The 21,435-nt window shown below is 40.7% G+C and overlaps 1 protein-coding gene across 8 annotated transcripts in view; it reads left to right on the forward strand.

The window, feature by feature from the left end:
• The window catches only part of GREB1L (GREB1 like retinoic acid receptor coactivator), a 245,998-nt gene extending 224,827 nt beyond the window's left edge, over positions 1-21,171 (forward strand). For 7 of the 8 annotated variants that reach the window (XM_046671347.1, XM_046671355.1, XM_046671352.1 and 4 more), the window contains 10 exons: positions 1,799-1,954; positions 2,244-2,383; positions 4,264-4,425; positions 4,553-4,757; positions 9,590-9,755; positions 10,729-10,956; positions 11,939-12,080; positions 12,991-13,191; positions 14,964-15,102; positions 16,360-21,171. In XM_046671347.1, coding sequence (XP_046527303.1) covers positions 1,799-1,954; positions 2,244-2,383; positions 4,264-4,425; positions 4,553-4,757; positions 9,590-9,755; positions 10,729-10,956; positions 11,939-12,080; positions 12,991-13,191; positions 14,964-15,102; positions 16,360-16,523 — 1,703 coding nt within the window. In that variant the 3' untranslated portion in view covers positions 16,524-21,171. The remainder of the gene's footprint in view (positions 1-1,798; positions 1,955-2,243; positions 2,384-4,263; positions 4,426-4,552; positions 4,758-9,589; positions 9,756-10,728; positions 10,957-11,938; positions 12,081-12,990; positions 13,192-14,963; positions 15,103-16,359) is intronic. The other variant, XM_046671354.1, reaches the window with a different exon arrangement.
• The last annotated feature ends 264 nt before the right edge of the window (positions 21,172-21,435 follow it).

The raw sequence follows: 21,435 nt of genomic DNA on the forward strand, positions 1-21,435 counted from the left end.
TCCTCCTCCTGTTCCCTGCTTCTCAGCCCTTTCTCCCTAGCTGTCACCAGTGAGGCAGCTCCACTCTACCACCCATCCAGCAGGGCCAGAAAGTGGGCATGAGCAGCGGTCAGCTAGCATTAGCTCTGTGGCCAAGGACAGTGTGGCCTCAAACTGTGACTTCACATCTCAGAACAATTTGTCTGTGCTAGAGGGGAACGGAGTGGGGAACAGTAGAGATAAGCAGGTAGAAGTTCTTCCTAAGTATCTCAAAAATGAGTCCAGAAAAGGGAAAGGCCTTGGCATCTTCTATCAGATTGGCCCTTGGAGATCTCACCTCATCTGCTTTTTCTAAATACTTGGACCTGTTCTGTGACCAGCTCAAGGGATTAGTTTAGTCCAGAGCACGACTAGGTAAGATCAGCCATATTTAATCATGTTATTGTGGCTTTCAGCCCTATTTCCATTCCTTACTAGTTCATATCCAAAATTCCATACATACACACACTCACTCCCATCTTCCCTCCACATATCCTTGTTTGTGTCCCCAGGTGAGCTGTACCAGACCCCAGGCCCACCACAGAGGGGACCCAGAGCTCCAAGGTGGCTGCCTAGAGGGGGCTGGGACCAAGAGGGCAAAGGCAGAGAGCCCAGCAGACAAGGAGTGAGGGACCTGTCATCCTGCCAACTTTCCCACCGGGCTCATTGGCACCATAGGAGGATGCCTTTCATTTTCTCTTCAGACCCCGCTACAGTGCTCTTGGGTCTTAATCTGTGCGATGAGCTGGTGGGACAGGTGAACATGGCCTTGTAGTGAGCAGCACTAACAGGCTTTCTTCCTTCGCCCTTATTTTAGTGCAGGTGAATGAGATGGTGCTCTGGAGAGGCACCACGACACCTTCTAAAAAATCTAGAATAAGCTTTAAGTTTTAAATAAAATGCAAACTTCAGCTCAAGGATATAAAAATAAACAGTATTATGTTAAAAAGGTAATAGCTGTACTTCTAGTCTTTTGACTTTTTTTTTCCTTTCTCCCTTCAAAAGTTGTCTTAAGCAAAAAAAAAAAAAAAAGTTGTCTTAAGCTTTCTGATCTTATAATTTTTATTATTAATAACAAATATCATCAATTGGACACTCACCATGTGCCGGCTACTCTTAGCACTTTCAATATACCATCTGGAGTCCTTACAACAATCAAGGGACTTTGAAGGGTTAAGGGGCCTGCAGGCGTGAAGCAGTAAGGGGCAGATTCCAACCCAAGGCTACTAGCACTCAACCTTGACTACATATTCAAGCCACCTCAGGAGCTTTAAACATCACAAGTGCCTGGGTGAAAAAGGAGATTCTGGGGAGTGTGGCCTAAGCACGGGGAGTCTTACAAGCTCCCAGGTGATTCGGATATGCAACAGGCATTGGGAATCTTGCTCAATGCATGTCTAAAATCTTCCAGGCTGTCAATGTCTTAAAAACCCCACAACTAAAACTCTTAGAATTGAGATAATCTAAAATTAAACTTTTAAGGCAATTTGGGCAGCTGGAGTGGGAGACCAGTTGATCCTTGTGTATGTGGGAGTCTGTGGACTGGATCTGTGGAGGCTACTGCTGGGGGCCAGTGAGGGCAGGCATCCCTCTCAGTATGGGTCTGAGGGACAATTCTGGGTCCCTCTACCCTAGGACATGGGAGGACATTTTTCAGAAATGCCTTTGTCCACCCGTCTGGGCTTTATTTCATAAAACCTTTCATCCCTGACACTTGGGAGGGAGGCTGGGAGACTGGTCAATCAGCCTGCTCTGCACACTTTCTTTCCTCTTGTCCTAGATCACTGTGAAAGCAGTGAAGTGAGCCAGTCAGAGGGAGAGCCCTGGCCTGACATCGAGAGCTTCAGTAAAATGCCCTTTGACGTCAGTGTGCACGACCCCAAGTACAGTTTGATGAGCCTGGTATATACTGAGAAGCTGGCAGGGGTCAAACAAGGTCAGTGCAAGTGGAACCAGGTTTACCTCCTCTGAAGGTCAAGGGGAACCTAAATCAGGGCAGGAGGCCTGGGGAGGTTTAGTCTTTGAGAGCAGCTTCAGTAATTCTCCTTTTTACTTTCCTCTTCTCTTACACACATACATGTCACCTTGTAAATTCTCTTACCTACTTCTCAGGGATTAAACCATAGAATCCTTGGAAAAGCCCTGTCGGGAAGTAGGGGACTTTCTTCCCAGATGTAGAGGCTTCATGCATATCATAGGAAGGTTTTTTGCCCCTTTATACACAGAAGCAATAAAGGAATCCAAAGTTGAGGAGCCCAGGAAACGAGAAACTGTGTCCATGATGCTGACCAAATATGCGGCCTACAACACCTTCCACCACTGTGAGCAGTGCCACCAGTACATGGACTTCACCGCTACCTCTCAGGTACAGCCCCCTTTGCCCTTGCTTCTTACCCAACGTGGATTTTGTATGTAAGGAATGAAAAGTAAGGCTCCCAGGTCCAGGCCCTAGACAAAGGATAGCTTTGTCTAGGATGAGATGGAGCCACTCATTTGTGAGCAAAATGCATGAAGCAATTAAAATTACTTTGGGTTTATGAGGATTATGGGCAGGGGGAGGGGAAGACAGGGAAAAAACTCGAGTTTTAGTGTCTTAAGTCACTTCATAAAATGGTTACATGTATCATGTTTAGGTTAGAGAGTAGCTCAGATGTTTATCTGTGATCCTGAAAAAACTGCTTATTATGGTTTACTTGGCAAAAGGGTCTTTCCCTCGTTTGGGTTGTTGTCGAAAATAGTGCTGTGATCTAACAAATCCGTAGGGTGTGCCCTCTGAGCTGTGAGCAACTCTGTTGATCTTCACCGACCTAGTCATATTCTTACTCCAGCGTGCAATGGTTTTGACCACTGGGCACAGAGAGGAGTCAGTGTTTGCTCTTTTACTTATAGAGAACTGAGAGGTAGGAACACAGGTGAGCCAGTACCTCCAAGAATTTGGCTTCTTTTTGGTCTGAGCATCTTTAAGCACAAAAGATGGGAACAACAGCAAATGATACCCAGTGCTTATTTTTGGATAAGTTCCATGTCACTTTCCCTCACTTTATCCTCTTGACTTAGCTCTGAATACCCAGAACAACTCTTCCTTCCCGTAGGATAAGCTGATTTGACTTGCCCCAAACTTGTGTCTGCTCCTGAGAACCAGGTCTTCATCCTTTTCCCCAGGGTACTGGAAGGGATAGACTGAAAACCTGGATTGATCATTCTGCCCTTCTAATACAAGTTTCCTTTTATATCCCATTTGTTTTCTTGGTGTTATTGAAAACTTTTAGTGGGCTAGTCTGAAATCAGCTCACAATGCTTTACAGAATATAGAGGATTCAAGTTCCCCAATTCATCAATCATAGGTTTTTAGAAAATTTCTTTATTAAAAATCCTCTATTTATATAGTTGCCATGTGGTTACAGTACACTAAGTATATTTCCAGTCTTATGAAGCAGAACGAACCAGAATTTAGTGGAAGAATTACATTATTTTTCTATGAAATGTAATATTTAGGTTAAAACCTTTGGGAAGCCTACCTGGATTCTAGTTGCTGCTGGAAACTTATGCTCTCCTTTTATTAAGTCAAATATTGTTTGCATTGTAAAGCATGTAAAGACCTTTATGTAACTGTTCACTGAGATGGGTTACTGAGAGAGCATGTGAACTTCCCAGCAATTTAAAAGATGTTAGATTTATATTTGGCTTCAGCGAGTTGAATGGTCTCTCCTGGAAGCCAAAATTCTAGGCTAAATGACTGTTCAAAACTTTTCAGCTTCCACTGTTGCCAGGAAAGATGGGGCCAAAGAGGCATCTTACTGATGTCAGTCCTAATATTTTACTTAGAAAAATCATATTCAATTCATTTGACTTGACCCACATAGAACAGAAGCGTTTTCCCCCTGTAACTAAGCACTTTTGGGAACGTGTACACAGCAGCACATCCATATGTATATTTAACCTCTGTAAGACCAGGCAGTAGTGGCTCGAAGAACATGAGGAATGCAAAGGCAGTGCTGAGCAACAGGTGCTTCTCCACTCATGGAGAGGCTGTGGTGCGGCAAGATGCTTGGCTCTCATGTCAGCGGCATCTACTAAAACATAAAGTGTTTGCCTTTCCGACCTGTTTGACACTGCACGTACAACCAGGTATGGTGGCACATGTAAGTTCAGGTTAGTTTGCTTCTCTTAACAGACTTAACAAGTGGCCTGGAAGTTTGCAAATGTTGGGCTTACATTCCCTCCCTTTCTTTTTTGCAAATGTAGATGTCCGACTCCACCCTTCATGCATTCACGTTCTCTTCCTCTATGCTGGGAGAAGAAGTGCAGCTCTATTTCATCATTCCCAAATCCAAAGAGAGTCATTTTGTCTTCAGCAAACAGGGCAAACACCTGGAGAGCATGCGGCTGCCCCTGGTTTCAGACAAGGTGGGTGGTAGTGTCTGGACACAAGGACTGACAGACCTCAGGTACTAAATCAGGTTCTCTAAGTTTCTTGTATCTAAGGATTTAAACTTCTCTTTTTGGTCTGTTTCTTTTTTTTCCCTTTCAGCAGAATTTGAATGCAGTCAAGAGCCCTATTTTCACTCCTTCCAGTGGTCGCCATGAGCATGGACTCTTAAACCTTTTTCACGCCATGGAGGGCATCAGCCATCTGCACCTTCTGGTAGTCAAAGAATATGAGATGCCGCTGTACCGCAAGTACTGGCCCAACCACATCATGCTGGTGCTTCCCGGCATGTTCAATAATGCAGGCGTGGGTAAGGCCGCCCCCAGGACGGGAGAAGGGCTGAAAGACAAACCGAGCTCCATTCCCCAGGCATGAAACTTGCAAAGGTCCCCCTGCCTCTGCAAAGTGTCCTTTCCTCTGGACCAAAGGACTTTTGACTCCTCTTTGAGTTTTCTTTTTCTTTTATCCAGTTTTGCAGAATTTTTAACTCCTGACACTAGTAACTAAAGAAGTCACTGGTTTATTGAGCATCCTGGGAAAGGCTTGGGACTTGTCCCAGTATAGACCAAAAATGTTCCTAGACTGGGCAAGCTGGCAGCAAAAGTGTGACAGTGACAAGGATGGTCTGAGGAGGGGAGTTGGTAGTTCACTCCGACTGGAGGGGTCCCCAAGTCTTTGCTAATCTTAAAGGCATGCGGCAAATTCTAGGGGGTTCTGTACAACCGGGAATTGGAAACATCATTACTGCCTATGGCAGTCACCTTAGAAGGGCCTGGAAGAGGTCTTTCCTGCCTTTCCCCAGGGCGTTTAAGAGCAATGGGCTGATTTCTCAAAGGGGGCACATGGGCATTGAGCGTGTTGACAGAGCTGTGGGAGGCACTGGAGAGCTCTAGAACGCCTTCATTTACCTTACTCAGGCAGGAAACCTCGAACTGCATCCCGTGTTTTAGAGCTGTACAGTTGGCTACTTCTTTCATCGTACTTCTAAATCATTGTTCTCATCAGCTTCTGTGGGTGTCTGACTCAGCGCAGAGTCTCAGAAGGGCTGAGGATCAAGAACTGCTAATTGACACTTTTGAGGGAAGACCTTCCAGCCCAGAGCTGAACAGATGAGACCTGAGTAGTTTCCCTGAAATCGAGTCTTTGTCTCCAGGGTCTCTCACTTGCCTCACTTAGCTTTTGTCTCTCTGTCCTCCATTCTGTTCATCGCTCTCCTTTCCTTTTTGGGTCTCTTCCTTTCTTTTTCTCCCTTCCACTCCTTTTCATGTTCTTAAACCTTAGCCTCAATATGGGATTAAAGTATTTTCAAAAACTGGTTTATTATTTTTGAATGTAGTTTTATTTTCCATGTTTATCACTTTATATCAAGTGAATTAAGACTTTTATGTATCTGGTCCTTTATCCTCCCCCAAACCACGTATCCCCAAAGGAACTAAGATATTTTTCCATATGAATATGACCCTCAATTACACCCTTCTGTGCCTTACTCGCCTTGAGAAGAAAGTTTTCTCATTCCAGATCTGACTGAAATTTAGTGCCAGTTTAGCCATTTTTGCAATAATTTGGGAAGAGAGAAGACTATATGCCAATGAATTAAACGCAAATTATTTAATGTTTTACTTGTAAAAAAACATATAAAATTTACCATCTTAGCCATTTTTTTTTTTTAAGGAAGATTAGCCCTCAGCTAACTGCTGCCAATCCTCCTCTTTTTGCTGAGGAATACTGGCCCTGAGCTAAGAGCCGTGCCCATCTTCCTCCACTTTATATGTGGGACGCCTGCCACAGCATGGCGTGCCAAGTGGTGCTATGTCTGCACCCAGGATCCGAACCAGCGGACCCCGGGCCACCGAAGCAGAATGTGCACACTTAGCCACTGCGCCACCAGGCTGGCCCAATCTTAGCCATTTTTAAGTGGACAGTTCAGTATATTCACACTGTTGTGCAACCAATCTCCAGAACTCTCTTCATTTTGCAAAAGTGAAACTCAGTATCATTAGTAACTAACTCCCCCATTTCACCCTTCCCCTGGCAACCACCATTCTACTTTGTCTCTGTGAATTTGACTACCCTAAGGTACCTCATGTAAATGGAATCATGCAGTATTTGTCCTGTTGTAATTGGTTTATTTGACTTAGCATAATGTCCTCAAGGTTCTCTATGTGCATGTGTCAGAATTTCCTTCCTTTTTAAAGCTGAATAATATTCTACTGTATACATAAAACCACATTTTCTTTATTCATTCACCCACTGATGGACACTTGGGCCACTCCCCACCTTTAGGCTATTGCGAATAATGCTGCTATGAACATGGGTGTACAAATCTCTCTTCAAGACCCAGCTTTCAATTTTGGGGGGTATATACCCAGAAGTGGAATTGCTGAATCATGATAATTCTTAATTTTTTGAGGAACTGACATACTGATTTCCATAATGGCTGTTCCATTTTACATTCCTACCAACAATGCAAAATGGTTCCAGTTTCTCCACATCCTCACCAACACCTGTTACTTCCTGAGATTTTGATAGCACCCATCCTAATGGGTGTGCGGTGGTATCCTATTGGGATTTGATTTACATTTCCCCAATGACTAGTGATACTGAACATCTTTTCATGTGCTGGTTAGCCATTTGTATATCTTCTTTGGAGAATCTATTCAGGTCATTTGCCTACTTTTTGATCAGGATTTTTGGCTGATGATTTGTAGGAGTTCTCTATATATTCTGGATATTAACCCCTTATCAGAAAATATGTAAATATTTTCTCCCATTCCGTATGCTGCCTTTTCACTGAAGATTGTGTCCTTTGCACAGAAGTTTTAAATCTTGATGTAGTCCAATTTTTCTTTTGTTGCCTGTGCTTTTGGTGTCATATCCAAGAAATCAGTGCCAAATCCAGTGTCATCAAGCGTTCTCCCTGTTTCAGTAGTTTTTATAGTTTTCACTCTTGCATTTAGATCTTTGGTCCATTTTAATTTTTTACGTAGTGTAAGGTAAGGGTCCAACTTCATCCTTTTGCATGTAGATATACAGTTTTCCCAACACCATTTGTTGAAGAGATGGTCCTTTCTCCATTGAATGGTCTTGACACCTCTGTTGAAAATCATTTGACCATACAGGCAAGAGTATATTTCTGGGCTCTATATTCTTATTCCATTGGTCTATATGTCCGTCTTTATGCCACTAACACAGTTTTGATTTGTTTCGTAGTAAGTTTTGAAATCAGCCAAGTGTGAGACCTCCAACTTTGTTCTTTTTCAAGACTGTTTTGGCTATTCACGGTCCTTGAGATTTCATATGAACTTATGGATTGATTTTTCTACTTCTCAAAAAAAAATTCTGATAGGGATTGCATTACTGTAGATCACTTTGGGTAACACTGACATCTCAACAATATTATGTCTTCCAATCCATGAACCCAGGATGTCGTTCCATTTATTTGTGTCTTAATTTCTTTCAGCAATGTTCTGTACTTTTTACAGTCTTTAGCCTCCTTGGTTAAACGTTTATTCTTAAGTATTCTTTTTGAAGCTATTGTAAATGGAATTGTTTTCTTAATTTCCTATTTATTTATTTGATGAGGAAGATTGGCTCTGAGCTAACATTTGTGCCAACCTTCCTCTGTTTTGTATGCGGGACACCACCATAGCATGGCTTGACGAGCGGTGTGTAGGCCTGTGTCCAGGATCCAGACTCATGAACTCCAGGCCACTGAAGTGGAGCACGCAAACTTAACCACTATGCCACCATGCTGGCCTCTCATTGTTCACTGTTAGTGTATAGAAACACAACTGATTTTTGAGTGGTTTTTTAATCTGTAACTTTACTGAATTTACTTATTCTAACAGTTTGTGTGCAGAATTTACTTATTACTTCTAACAGTTTGTGTGTAGAATATTTAGCATTTTCTCCATGTAAGATCATGTCTGCAAACAGAGATAATTTTACTTTCCAACTTGGGTGCCTTTTCTTTTTCTTGTCTAATTGCTCTGGCTAGGATTTCCAGTCCTATGTTAAATAGAAGGGGTAAAGGTAGGCATCCTTGTCTTGTTCTTGATCTTAGAGGAAAAGTCTTCAGTTTTTCACCATTATGATAGCTGTGGGCTTTTCATATATGGCCCTTATGTTGAGAATGCAAACTGTTACACACATGCTCTTGGAAAGTAGATTTTCCTAACTCTTACTATTACCCTTGAGCTATTCAAACTGTTTTCTTGGTTCCTTCATAGACTTAATAGCTTTTTTAGCCTCTTCATTTCATTATCACCTACATTTTGTTTCATTTTAGGGTAGCCTACTCATAAATTTGGCTAATTCCTGATGGTCATCATTTTAATAATCGCTAACACTAACTGAATACTTACCATGTGCTAGGCACTATCCTGAGCACCATATAACAATCCTATGAAGTAGACATTATCATCACCTTCTTACAGGTGGGGAAACTGAGGCACAGGGGAGTTAACTTGTTCAGTGTCACACAGCTAGAAGTGGTGGAATCAGGATTCAAATCTAAGCAGCTTGGCTCCAGTCTTCTCTTACTCACTATACCATATTGCCTGTCACAAAAAAGTAGACTTAGGGAAAGAATGCCAGTTTCCAGAATCATCTTCAAAGACCCTGCTGCCAATTTCCTAAAAAATATCTAAAACAGGGGACACATTATCGTAAGCAGCATACTGATTTACTGTATCCCTGGCTATGCCCTAGAGTAGGATATATGAGTGGCTGCTTTTGAAACTGAGAGAGCCTTTTATCATGGCTTTAAGGATCTAACCAGTAAGAAGCATTTCCTCTATGTGGTATCCTTTGTTGTATCAGGGGAACTGGATTCTTGCAGTACTCTTCAAAGTGTAGTGCATGAATCACCTGCATCACCAAAGACATCTCTGGTTTCTGGCCCCTCATCAGGTCTGTGAATCTGTGGTGATGGGCTCCAGGAATCTCCATTTCAAACAGACTTCCTCAGTGATTCTTATCTACACTGAAGTTTGAGAACCACTGCTCAGAACATATGAGAGACCCCTGCCTGCATGGTCACCATGTGAACTGGCATGCCTGTGGAGAGAAGATGAGCTGTATATGGGGCTTCAGCCAAGCCTGAGTGCTGGATGTGCAAGCTGTGGTTATGTTGCCTTCCAGGTGCTGCCAGGTTTCTCATTAAGGAGCTGTCATATCACAACCTAGAACTGGAGAGGAACCGCCTGGAAGAGCTGGGAGTTAAACGCCAGTGTGTCTGGCCTTTCATTGTTGTGATGGATGACTCATGTGTCCTGTGGAACATTCACAGTGTTCAGGAGCAGAGCAGGTAGTGTACTTCCCAAACAGTTCTAGAGGAGTATGGCACAATGCCATAGAAAAGGTACTTTCCCTGTCTGTAGTTATGCACGGAAGTAAGAAAGAGAGGGGCAGGTTTCCAGAGCAAAACAATCATCCATGAGACTACCCTAACACATTTTGTGATGACTTAGGAATTTTTGAATTTAGACATTCAGTAAGCCATTAAATTCCCAGACTATTTTTGCATCATGGCTTTGGTTAGCTCAAGTCTGTCAAGAGACACTATGATTTAGAAAGCCCACTGGCTTTGAATCAAGAGACCTGCTTTTTAGCCCCAGCTCTGCTTTTTAACTATCTGGATGAAAAGGGAAAGTTACTTCCTTTCTGTCTCAATTCCATCACCTGTAAAATTAAGGGCAGGCCAGAAATCAGTGGTTCTCTTCCTGGGGCAGTGGTGAGGGGGTCCATGAGGACCAGGAAATGCTAAACCTGGAAAAGTGTGATGAAATAAATGGTCCCAAAATATCAATAGCATCCTCACTGAAACTCTGTACCAGATGATCTCTAGGCCCTTCCAGCTCAAACACTGATTTTGTGTCGTTCTTTCCAAGGCGGAGTGGAAGCCTGTTAAGTTCTCAAATTTTCCTTATTATACTATGATTACCAGAATTGGGAAGCATGCTTGTGTGCTTCTGACCTCTGGCTACCTCTCTTTGGTAACTCCCTGTTCATTATTCACTTTGAAACAGGGGCTGGATGTCATTTTCTGCCTTAAAGTGATAAGGGCCACACCCATAAGGCAGTTTCCTTAAGTTAGCAGTGACAGGCAGCATGAAAACTGGGCTTGACATCCATCTCCATTCCAGACTAATATAAAGTAAATCAGCTAATTACATGTTACAGATATTAATACTGTATAGCAGTGTTGGCCCTTCATAAATGACCCTCTCTTCAGTAATATTAATTGATATCTTATATAAAACTAACTTTACATTTCATAGCCAGCCTATGGAAGCAGGAGTTTCCAGTAAGAATGTGTCCTTGAAGAGTGTCTTGCAGCATATTGAAGCAACACCAAAAATCGTCCACTACGCCATCCTGGGCATACAGAAATGGAGCAACAAACTAACTTCTCAGAGCCTGAAGGCCCCATTCTCTAGGTGCCATGTGCACGATTTCATTCTCCTCAACATAGACTTGACTCAGAATGTGCAGTATGACTTCAACAGGTAAGTCAGGCCTCCTGGATGCAAGTAATCCTAGCATATCCTGATTGTTTCTGCCCAGCTCTAGCCTCTGTAATGTTTTTTTTCCTCCCTCTCTGTGTCTTTACAATTGAGAAACTGAGAATCTCTTTATATGGACAAGGAGAAAGAGGGGAATCACAAACCCCAAAGAGCCCCTTCATCACCCCTCAAACTGACCCAGACCCTTAGTAATAGATGTTGTAACATGAAATGCTTAGAAAACATTTTAACCATCTCATTATTCAATAAGAACTAAACCAGGGACAAAAGCTGTTGAATCAACACAAATCAGTGTGTGGATCCATAAACCCATTCAAGATTAACCCTAAATTCACCCTCAGAACTCAAAAGGTAACCACTTTCTCCAAATGTTAGTAAAACCCAGAGATCTGGATCCTGTAGGAAAAGCCAGCAGATGGGAATGAGCAGGCTAGCCCTGGCCTTACCTCCTGAATAAATTATGTCCATATCCTAGAAAATCTGAGATGGCCAAGGAAGAATGTCAGGGACCAAATGTCCCTTTATGTCAACACCCAAACCTGTAGCTATTAGAATATTCTGTAGCTATTAGACTATTCTGTAGCTATTTCAATTCTGTGTTTTCAGTTTAGCAGATAATTCATCCTGTTTACAGCCAGGATTTTAAAACTAGAAGCACATCTGCACTCCTGTCTCGCAAGAGCATATAGAATGTGCAGTCCTATTTCAGTTCAGGAATGCCTAAGGCCCTGTGGAATGTCTGGAACTGAAGTCACCTCACTTCCTTCCTCCTTTTTCCTTTAATGGCTGTAATGCCCAAATCAAGAAGTTCACAGACCAGTGTTAAGAGGACCAGCTCCATGAAGGCGGAAGGTCGATTCTGATTGTGTCTGTCTCCTGACATCTGCCACACCTTTCTCTATGTGTAATTATCGTGGTTGAGATGTGGCAGGTAGTCAAATCTATCGTTGTGGTTGTGATTTAGGTATTTCTGTGAAGATGTTGACTTTAACCTGAGAACAAATAGTAGTGGACTGCTCATCTGCCGCTTTAATAACTTCAGTCTCATGAAGAAACATGTTCAGGTTGGAGGGCAAAGGGATTTTATCATTAAACCAAAGATCATGGTAAGTTTACAAGCTTGATCCTACTCTTGAAAATAAGAGAATGATTTCTTCTTAGTATCTTTGTTATTAGGTACTTGCATTAAGCACTTGCCACTTGATTGCAAAGTGAGGTAACACAGGGAGTCAATTCTTAGTGTCAAATTTGCAGTCTCATTCTCCTTCCTTGAGGACTCATCTAGAACCAAACATAAGTTTTGAAATTTAAAAAAATTACCTTTCTTCAGATTTAAAGCTGAACAACTCCATCAAAGCTTCAGTTTCAAACATAACATTCTGTCTTAAACTGGCAAAGTTAGTATCTTTACATTCTTTATGTAATGTAAGATGGCAGAGTTAACATTTTTACATTCTATATGATAACATGAGAGAAACGTAAATCAAGATGCTTATCTGGTCTTTTTAAAAAAATCTGGCAAAAAGAGTAACGTAGATCAAAACCTATTAAGGGTGAATTCCACGGGCCTACCAGCCTTTTCTGTTTAAGAGATTCACTAGTATCTAATCATTTATAACATGTGGATGCCCCAGTGGAGCTTAGAAACTTCTTTGCTTTTTTTACTTTTGATTGTGATGGGACGGAATTTAACCATACATATCCAGCAGCCATATAAAAGGCTTCCTGTTGGTCCTCACAATGTCCTTGCTAAATGCAGTAACTTTCAAAGAAGGCTACTTTTCCAACTTCTCCTGCCCTTGCTGTGTATAAGTTCTATTAGCCCCAAGTGTACTGTTCCCAAGTGAAAAAAGAGTTCAGAACCCAAGAATGACAGACTTACATTTGAGCCTATCTGCACTGTGCTACTGCTATTATTTGGGGACTGCTAGGATGCAATGCAGCATTTCCTTGCCAGTTTCATCCAGTGACTGACAGACACAACATTTCCCATGATGATCTCGGCTCTGATTTCAGGTGTCAGAGAGCTTAGCACCCATCTTGCCCCTTCAGTATGTCTGTGCTCCCGACAGTGAACACACACTACTGGCAGCCCCTGCGCAGTTTCTCCTGGAGAAGTTCCTTCAGCATGCCTCATACAAACTCTTCCCCAAAGCTATCCATAACTTCAAGAGTCCTGTGTTGGCCATTGACTGCTACCTTAACATTGGACCAGAGGTAAAGGGGAAGGGGGCTAGTACTCTGCTTTACCCACTTCCATCCATTTCTTTCCCATTTTAGCTCTCATTTGAAAGCTTAAATGAAGACAAAAAAGGAGCGAGCCTGTGACACACTTATGCAAAGGCTCACACAAGATATGATGGCAACTCTCCCTCCCCATACCTACATTTCATCCCTCCACAATGAGCCAATGAACGCTCAAAGCTGAGCTCAGAGGTCAGCTCCATTGAGAAGCCTGCCTCAGTGACCTTGGGCAGAAGCAGTTGCTTGCTCCTCCCTGTCACAGCGTGTAACAGACGATATTGTAATCACGAGATGATGTTTCTCACCAAGACTGTGAGTTCTTCAGGGGCACACAATGCCTTAGCCACTGGTTTAGGCATATAAGAGGGGCTCAGTGATTGGTGAACAGTTTGGGGTATCACAGGAGACCTTTATAACTGTTGTTTCTACACTTTCCACTCCTGGACTTCTTTCTTTTCCATTGTTTCCTTATTTTTCATTCTTTCTACTCTCTGTCTCATCAGTTTTAGTTTGTTAAAAAATTTGCCACTTGGACCTTTAGGCTTCTAACCACTGGTGGCCTTCAGGACTTTTAAGGGCTTCTGCCACTAAACTTTCCCTTAGAATTATTAGTTTTGTTTTTAAGATTTTTGTTCATTAACATATCCTTCTTGTAAAGAATTTTTAAAAATAAAGTAAAAGTAAAAAAGAAGAAAATAAAATCACTTGTAATGGAAAGATAACATTGTGGTGTACCATTATTTCCTTCCAGGCTTTTTTCTTTGTATGTATTGACAAACAATCTCTTAAGACTGAAATCCAACTGTATTCAATTTTGGAAAATGACATTAACATTTAACAGTGTAAACATTTTACATTTTCATTACGATATTTCAATAATCTACACTGTGGGCTGGACTGTGAGTTGTAGAAGAACCTCAAAAACCATGAGAAACAATAATGCTTTTTGTGGCATCTGTGAGTCACGTCTCTAACCCAGGTCTCCCAATCCCTCTCCTCCAGGATCCAGGGCTCGATGTGTTAGACAACAAAACCTCAAGACCACTAACAGCAGCAAACACTCAGTGAATACTTACTAAGTGGTTTACATTAATTATTTAATTCACAAAACAGTCTTATGAAACAGGTGCTACTATTATCTCTACAGACAAGGCAAGTGCTCAGTGTCACACAGCTACTAAAGAGAGGAACCAGCACCTGAACCCAAGTGGTCCGGCCCACACATTAAGCCATTCCGCCATTCTCAAGGCCTCCCAATTAGCTTATTCACACTTCCTTGTAATTTTTGTGAAGTTATCTTCTGTACACGGAAGCCATGCAGAGCTAAAAATTTAAATTCATGCAGTGTTTGAAGCTTCTACCCAATTGAAAATTTAAGTGTATCTAAATGAAAAGCTGATTAAAAATTCTTATTCTCATCAACAGGTAACTAAACATTTAATCTTTCCTAAGTATGCCTTTTTGTGGAAGGTAATTTTTTAAAAAATTTTTATAAAGACTCTTAGATGAAGGGGCTTGTTTTGCTTCTTACTACTAATTTCTCTCATAACTGTCCTTTATTAGAAATAAACAAGAGAAGCTTTAAATGGGTTAAAACTTGGCACACTAAAGAATAACCAACTTATTTCAATAAAAAATTTCTCTCTTTCACCTTATCCTGAAATAGCTAAAAAGGAAGGTGCTAAAGTTGCAGACGTTTTGCTTGCTTTTGAAATGCCCATGCTATTTCTGCTTGATGATTCCAGGTGGCCATATGCTATGTCAGCTCCAGACCCCACTCCAGCAATGTCAACTGTGAAGGGGTGTTTTTCAGTGGACTCCTCTTGTACCTCTGTGACTCTTTTGTAGGTGCTGATCTTCTTAAGAAATTTAAGTTTCTAAAAGGTAAATCAAATTTAGTATCTTTTGAATGCTGTTAGCTCCCACTGGACAAAATACAGAGATGAAAGATATAAAAAAATACTTTAACAATAATTTTTGCCAGTAAATTGAGTACCTTGCTTTTAGAAGAGGGCCAATGATTCTAATGGGGGGTGTGGAGGGGGGGCGGAGATAAAGTCATTCTTGTACTAAGACTAAATGCAGATGAATAGCCAGATTTGTGACCACATTAAATTTCTTTTTTTGGTAAGGAAGACTGGCCCTGAGCTAACATCTGTTGCCACTCTTCCTCTCTTGCTTAAGGAAGATTGTCACTGAGCTAACATCTGTGTCAATCTTCCTCTATTTTATGTGGGATGCTGCCACAGCGTGGCTTGACAAGTGCTGCTAGGTCCATGCCCAAGATCCAAATCTGCAAACCCTGGACCCCCAAAGTGGAGCTTGTGAACTTAACCACTACGCCACCAGGCCAGCCCCCACATTAAATGTTTTTGCCACAATTTTAGAAAGTAATGATGCAATGCAAGAAGAGAAGCAGTACTTCTTTATAATTTAACTTTAATAAAGTCAGGTTAATGAGCTTTGATTTTGCTACAGAAGCTAAAGTTGCTTCAATAGGTATGCACCATACAAAGAGACTTGCCTAAGAACACACTGCAGATTAAGCATGACAAATAATCCTGACAAGATGACTCTGAGGTCACTGAAAAAATTAAGGTTCAGAATATTGTATAGAGCATGCTACCATTTTTATGAGAACAGGCGATACTGTGTATTTACTTATACATGTATAAAATACATCTGGAGCAGTGGTGTTGGAGGGGGGAAGGTGCCTCCCAGGGGACATCTGGCAATATCTGGAGACATTTTAGGTTGTCACACTGGGGGTTGCTGCTGGCATATAGTGGGTAGAAGCCAAGGATGCTGCTAAACATCCTATAAGAACTGAACAGCCGCCCATAACAGGAAATTATCCAGTCCAGTGGTGCTGAGGTTGAGAAACCCTGCTCTAGAGGGACAGAGAGGAAACGTCGTAACATTGGTTACCAAGGGGGGACGTGGTTGGGAGATTTTTCACTTTACTCTTTTAAACTTTTGAACACGTATTCAAAATAAATAATAAAATTAAAATGAATAATTCTGATAGGTTACTTACCTATATTTTGGTTCTCAGATATGTTAGCTTAGGGGATATAATCAGAGAAGTGTTAGGTTCTTTATCATTTCAACCCCTTTACCATTTCTGCCTTTTACCTGAAGGTGCTACCCTGTGTGTCATCTGCCAAGACAGAAGCTCCTTACGCCAAACAATTGTCCGCTTAGAGCTAGAGGATGAGTGGCAGTTCCGCCTCCGGGACGAGTTTCAAACTGCTAACAGCAGTGATGACAAGCCCCTCTACTTTCTTACTGGACGACATGTATGAGCTTTTGAAGAGACCAAAAGTAGCAACGGGCTGCCTAGATGGGGTGGGGCAGAAACAATTATTTGGGATTTTTTTTTCCTTTAACGTACAATCACTGTGGAGCAAAGTGCAACATATTTGTTTCTTCCCCAAAGAACCCCCCCACCAATTTAGCCCAGGTCTTTGGGGGCATCACTCTCCTTCAGTTCTAATTTTGAGACCTTAAATTCAGTTAACTCCACCCTAGGCAGTTATGCAATTGAGACTCAATCTGCCCTCAGGAGCCTGAGGAGAATCTGCTTTGGAGAATGAACGTGGAGTTTGCATTGTTTTTTCTACTAAACTATGTTAGGGGGAAAACTGACTCTCAGCATTAGCTAGCCTGAATGTCTTATATGAGACTCACACCGTTGGTGTGGAATTAATTGAAGATTAACGTTTGAGGCCTGAACCCTCAGTTTCTCTTCAGATCTGTACTTTGGTACAGTATTACTCAGGGGTCTGAAATGATAGAATGTAGAAGATATTTGTATTTAAAAAAAAGAAGTAGCTTTGTCTTTCTCTGTGCAGTGTTAGTTTAAGATTTATAATCTTATATGTATTGAAACTTTTGGCAAAATTTCCACAAGAGTTAAAAGTTTACTATTTAAACTGAACAAACCATTCAGTAAGTACAGAACAGGCATTATGTGCATTTATGCAGCTTCTCCTTGCTTAAATTCTTTTGCTTTATCCATTCTTTAAAAATGTTTCCAGTCTCATGGTTTCCATAAGCACACCATGTCTATGAGAATATGGAAGAGTGATTAATCTTGTACAAGGAGAATCTGATTCAACAGTTGAGCCAATTAAGAAGCTTTCAGCAATCACCCACAGCCACCTTGTTTAGTTGGGATTAAGCAGTTGGCACCAGCAAAGCTAAATGTCAGGCTAAAGTTCTGTGCGGAGTGGAACTAGTCTGTTTCCTTTCAGAGGCTGAAGGAAAGAGCCCTTTAAAAGATACACAGAATGAATATTATTAGCTGCCTTATACGGATAACACCACAGAAATTGCTGAAGTGGGAAACAGAGTCATAGAGAAAGAGAACTGTTTTACTTAATCCTACCAGTCAGTCTTCCGTGAGCAGTAAGGAAGATTCCATTAAAAGTCCCTTTCTCTCATTAGTATCAGCAGGGGGTGTTTGTTCAGTATCAACAGTATGGGGCATATGTTTCTACAGATTCCTCACCATATATTTTAATCAAAAACAGATTTTTAGGCAATGTTCCAGAACTATAGGAAATGTTCCAGAACAAACTAAGACTACTGGAAGTTTACTCTTAAATTACTCCAGTTCTCATCATTAAACAAATTCTTGACATTTTTCTCATTAGCACATACGTACCACTTTTTCCCCACTTAAAATGATGGCCATTTTTACTTGAATCGATGTTGCCTGAAACTACTGAGAGGGGCCTACTAAGCCTGCATTTACTCAGAACAAAGTGTTAATTGACCAGCTTTATTAGCGTTGATAACAGGGAGTTTACAGCTAGTGAAAAGATGGAACGTACTAATCTGAAAATGGTTTGCAGATCTCCTGGTTTTAATATAGCCACTTATGATGCTTTAAGTGTATTTTGAAATGAACAATTCCTTTAAACTCCATTTTTAATTGTCCTTCAAAGAGGATCTGCCTTATGCTTTAAAAAAACTCAATTTTAGTACAGCAGAATTTCTGACAAAGAGGTATGTTCTGAACTAGGTTGATTTAGATATGAATGTATTTCAGTTGTTCCTGTTTTATTGAAAGGGCCTAATGCAGATGATATCAAGAAACCTACTGTTTGTGCAATATTCCAATAATATTTACTATATAGGGAAAATCAAATACTTGAAATAATTCTAAAACAGTTGTATCTGGGGCAGATGGCCTCTCAGGGTTTCTTCTGGCTTTATGGTTTCATAGTCTAAGGAAAAATTTTTAAAGTAGTTACTTTAGATGCAGGTACTTCATATTAGTTAGGGCTGCACTCTGAAAAATCAAATGATTATGATCTCTTAAATACTTTTTAACTCTGTGGAAGAAAAATGCCAGAATAAAGCCAAAAGATCATCACCCCAATGATGGAGAACTCAAATTGACCTGCCTATTCTCTTCAATGCCTATCTTACTAAAGTTTGGATCTTTTAAAATCATTTTATCAGTATGATTCTTTAGAGACTGTTAGGGCCTTCTTTAAGGATAAAATTGCACAAGCACAGGACACTATGATTTGTTAATCCATACCCTGGTGTGTTCAGCTTCGAGCTTTGCCACCCCTTAGAATACTGTGATGTGAATATGTTCCCTAGGCCTGCATAAGAATTGACCGATAGACCTGTTGAACCTTGCCATGTATGACAGTTCACACAGGTTAATACTGAATGTAAACTAAAATTAGAGTGAGAATTGTTGTATTCAGTTTTTTTGGCTGTAATTTATGCAATTGCTTTTTGTGATTTTTAGAAAAGGAGGCACCTGTGTTACTTTATTACTGTAAAATTTTCTCAAACAAAATTTGGTGAATTTCACTAGTCTACCTCACATTTTGTTTATGATTCTAAATTGTCTTAAGTTGTGTCTACAGTATGTTCTTGTCCTTTCATTGAATTTGGTGAATGTATTAAAATTCTCTCCCACACCAAAAAAAAGTTTGTTTTCTTTAAACTAATTTTTTGGCATGTTCAAAAATGGAATGAGCTCCCTGACTCTGGTAACGTCCAAAAAAGGCTAGAAGTTCACATATCATAGATTGGATGACACTAAGATTCTACTCTTCTAGCATAATAGTCCAAGAAAGTGGTAAATAAACATTTGTTGAATGAAAATCTGTAGCTTATACAACGAAGATACACACACATATAAAGTATCTACACACCATGCCCATGTGCAGAGTTCCACATAATTATGGAACAGACATAGAAATGATTATTAAAGAGATGTCAGGAATAGTCATAGTACATCTCTAATCTTTTATAGATGGCAACTTCGGTGTCCTTAGAAGCAGAACTTTGGATTGCTAGAACTATGTAGTATGACATAAGGTGTTAATCTCCAATTTATTTCTAAACTCTACCTAATTTTACTAACTTTTGAGAATAACTTTGTTATTCCAGAAAAATGGCTTTTAGTTTTATTATGTAGAGAGTACTAAAATAACAGACTTTGATACAGACCATGAAAACACCTTCCTAGGCCAGAGGCCCCTGGCCATTTCCTCAGGAGGAGCAATAAATACTTGTAAGTATGATGGCAGATTCAGGAGCAAGTAGAAAGTGCCATATTCCAAAGGAGCTGCTGTGGAAAGACTAAAAGCTGTTAAACTCTGGCTGCTGTACCTTCATATTCAACTACCTAGAGGTGGAACAACATCCAAGGAACAAATATTCCTCAGGCCTCTCTGTAGTCATGGAAACTGGCCCTGAAGCTTCCTCAGATCTAGGAGAATATTGCTGTAACACTGAAACCCTGGCTTCACTGAAAAAAGCATCACTAAAGATGATTTCAGGAAAGGCCTCTGAGGCCAAGGAAAAAGCCATTCACATAAATTCCCTGTGCTCTTTACTGTCAAGTACTGAGCTGAGAAAAGCACCTACTTCAGTGACTATGACAACAGATGAAATAAGTTATAAGAAAAAGAAACAATTTGTTTTCTGACCACCTCTTTGTTGTTATAAGACCGAATCTCCCCTTTATTTGCCAGAAGGCCCAAGAGCCATGAGAATAGGTAGAAGACATATGCATGCCTGCAGTTACTACCCCAGAAATCCACTCAGCAATCTTAACCCACAGTGAAATATCACTAAGCAGGAATATGGCTGTGTTCCTACCCAGATGCCCTAGCTGGGCAGCCATGCAAAGTAAAAGCAAGAAGAATTAAAATATCACTGCATGTCTCTTGGACTTACTGTCTCTATGATATTCATGCTTTTGGTAGATACACCAAGTTCACTCTTGCATAGTATGATCTGATAAAATATTGATTTTTATAATTTTTACAAAATAAAACTATTGTATGTCTATGCAGACAAGGGCATAACCCATAAAATCTTGTGATTCCTATAATGTCTATGAACTAGACATTTTTATAATGGACCAATTCAAGGGCAGCTGACAAAAACGTATAGGCACCTTTATATAACCAGCAATTATAAAATCAACCTCTTTTGAAGTCTGATTGTGGCCGTCAATGTACACTCATTGTGTCCACTGCCTGCACCACTCCATAGAGACCACTCTTCTTTTTCTAACATCACTCTTCAGCCTTCAGTTGTGGTGTGACAGTGCTAACCATTCTTTGATTCTTGAAACTCTTACCCTGGTTTCTACCACTCTGTTCTTGTTCTCTTACAAGACTCTCAAATGATGCTGTTCCTCACAACTCTCTCCTACCCTCTCATTTTACACCCCCCAGAGTGGTGATCTCTTCTAAACACCTTCAAATAACTAAATTCATAAACTACCTTAGTTCTAACTTCTCCCAAACTCTAGATCCACAGAGCAAAATATATACCAACTAGGTACCTCCACTTGGAGATTCTGCAACCATCTTAAAATCTTGACCAAAAGTGAGCTCATCCTTCCCCAGCCAATCCTCTCAACATACTTTTCCAGTATTCCCTTCTCAGTCAATCCATCTACTCAATTACCCAAATCAAAATTTTCAATTACCCTAGATTCTTTGCCATGATCCTTCTCTGGTCAGTTATCAACTCCTATCAATTCTTCAGTTGTATCTTCCAAAGTTTATCTGTCTCTTCATCTTCATCCACACATCATAGCTTCAGTTCAGTGTTTCAACATTTTTCACGTAGACTCCTCCAGTAGTCTCTTAATTATCTTCTCAGTTCCAGATTCTCCACCTGTAAACTCTAACTCACGGGGTTGTCATGATAATCAAATAAAATAAT

Source organism: Equus quagga, chromosome 9 (assembly GCF_021613505.1).
Source record: "Equus quagga isolate Etosha38 chromosome 9, UCLA_HA_Equagga_1.0, whole genome shotgun sequence".
In the NCBI taxonomy this organism is placed as follows: Eukaryota; Metazoa; Chordata; class Mammalia; order Perissodactyla; family Equidae; genus Equus; species Equus quagga.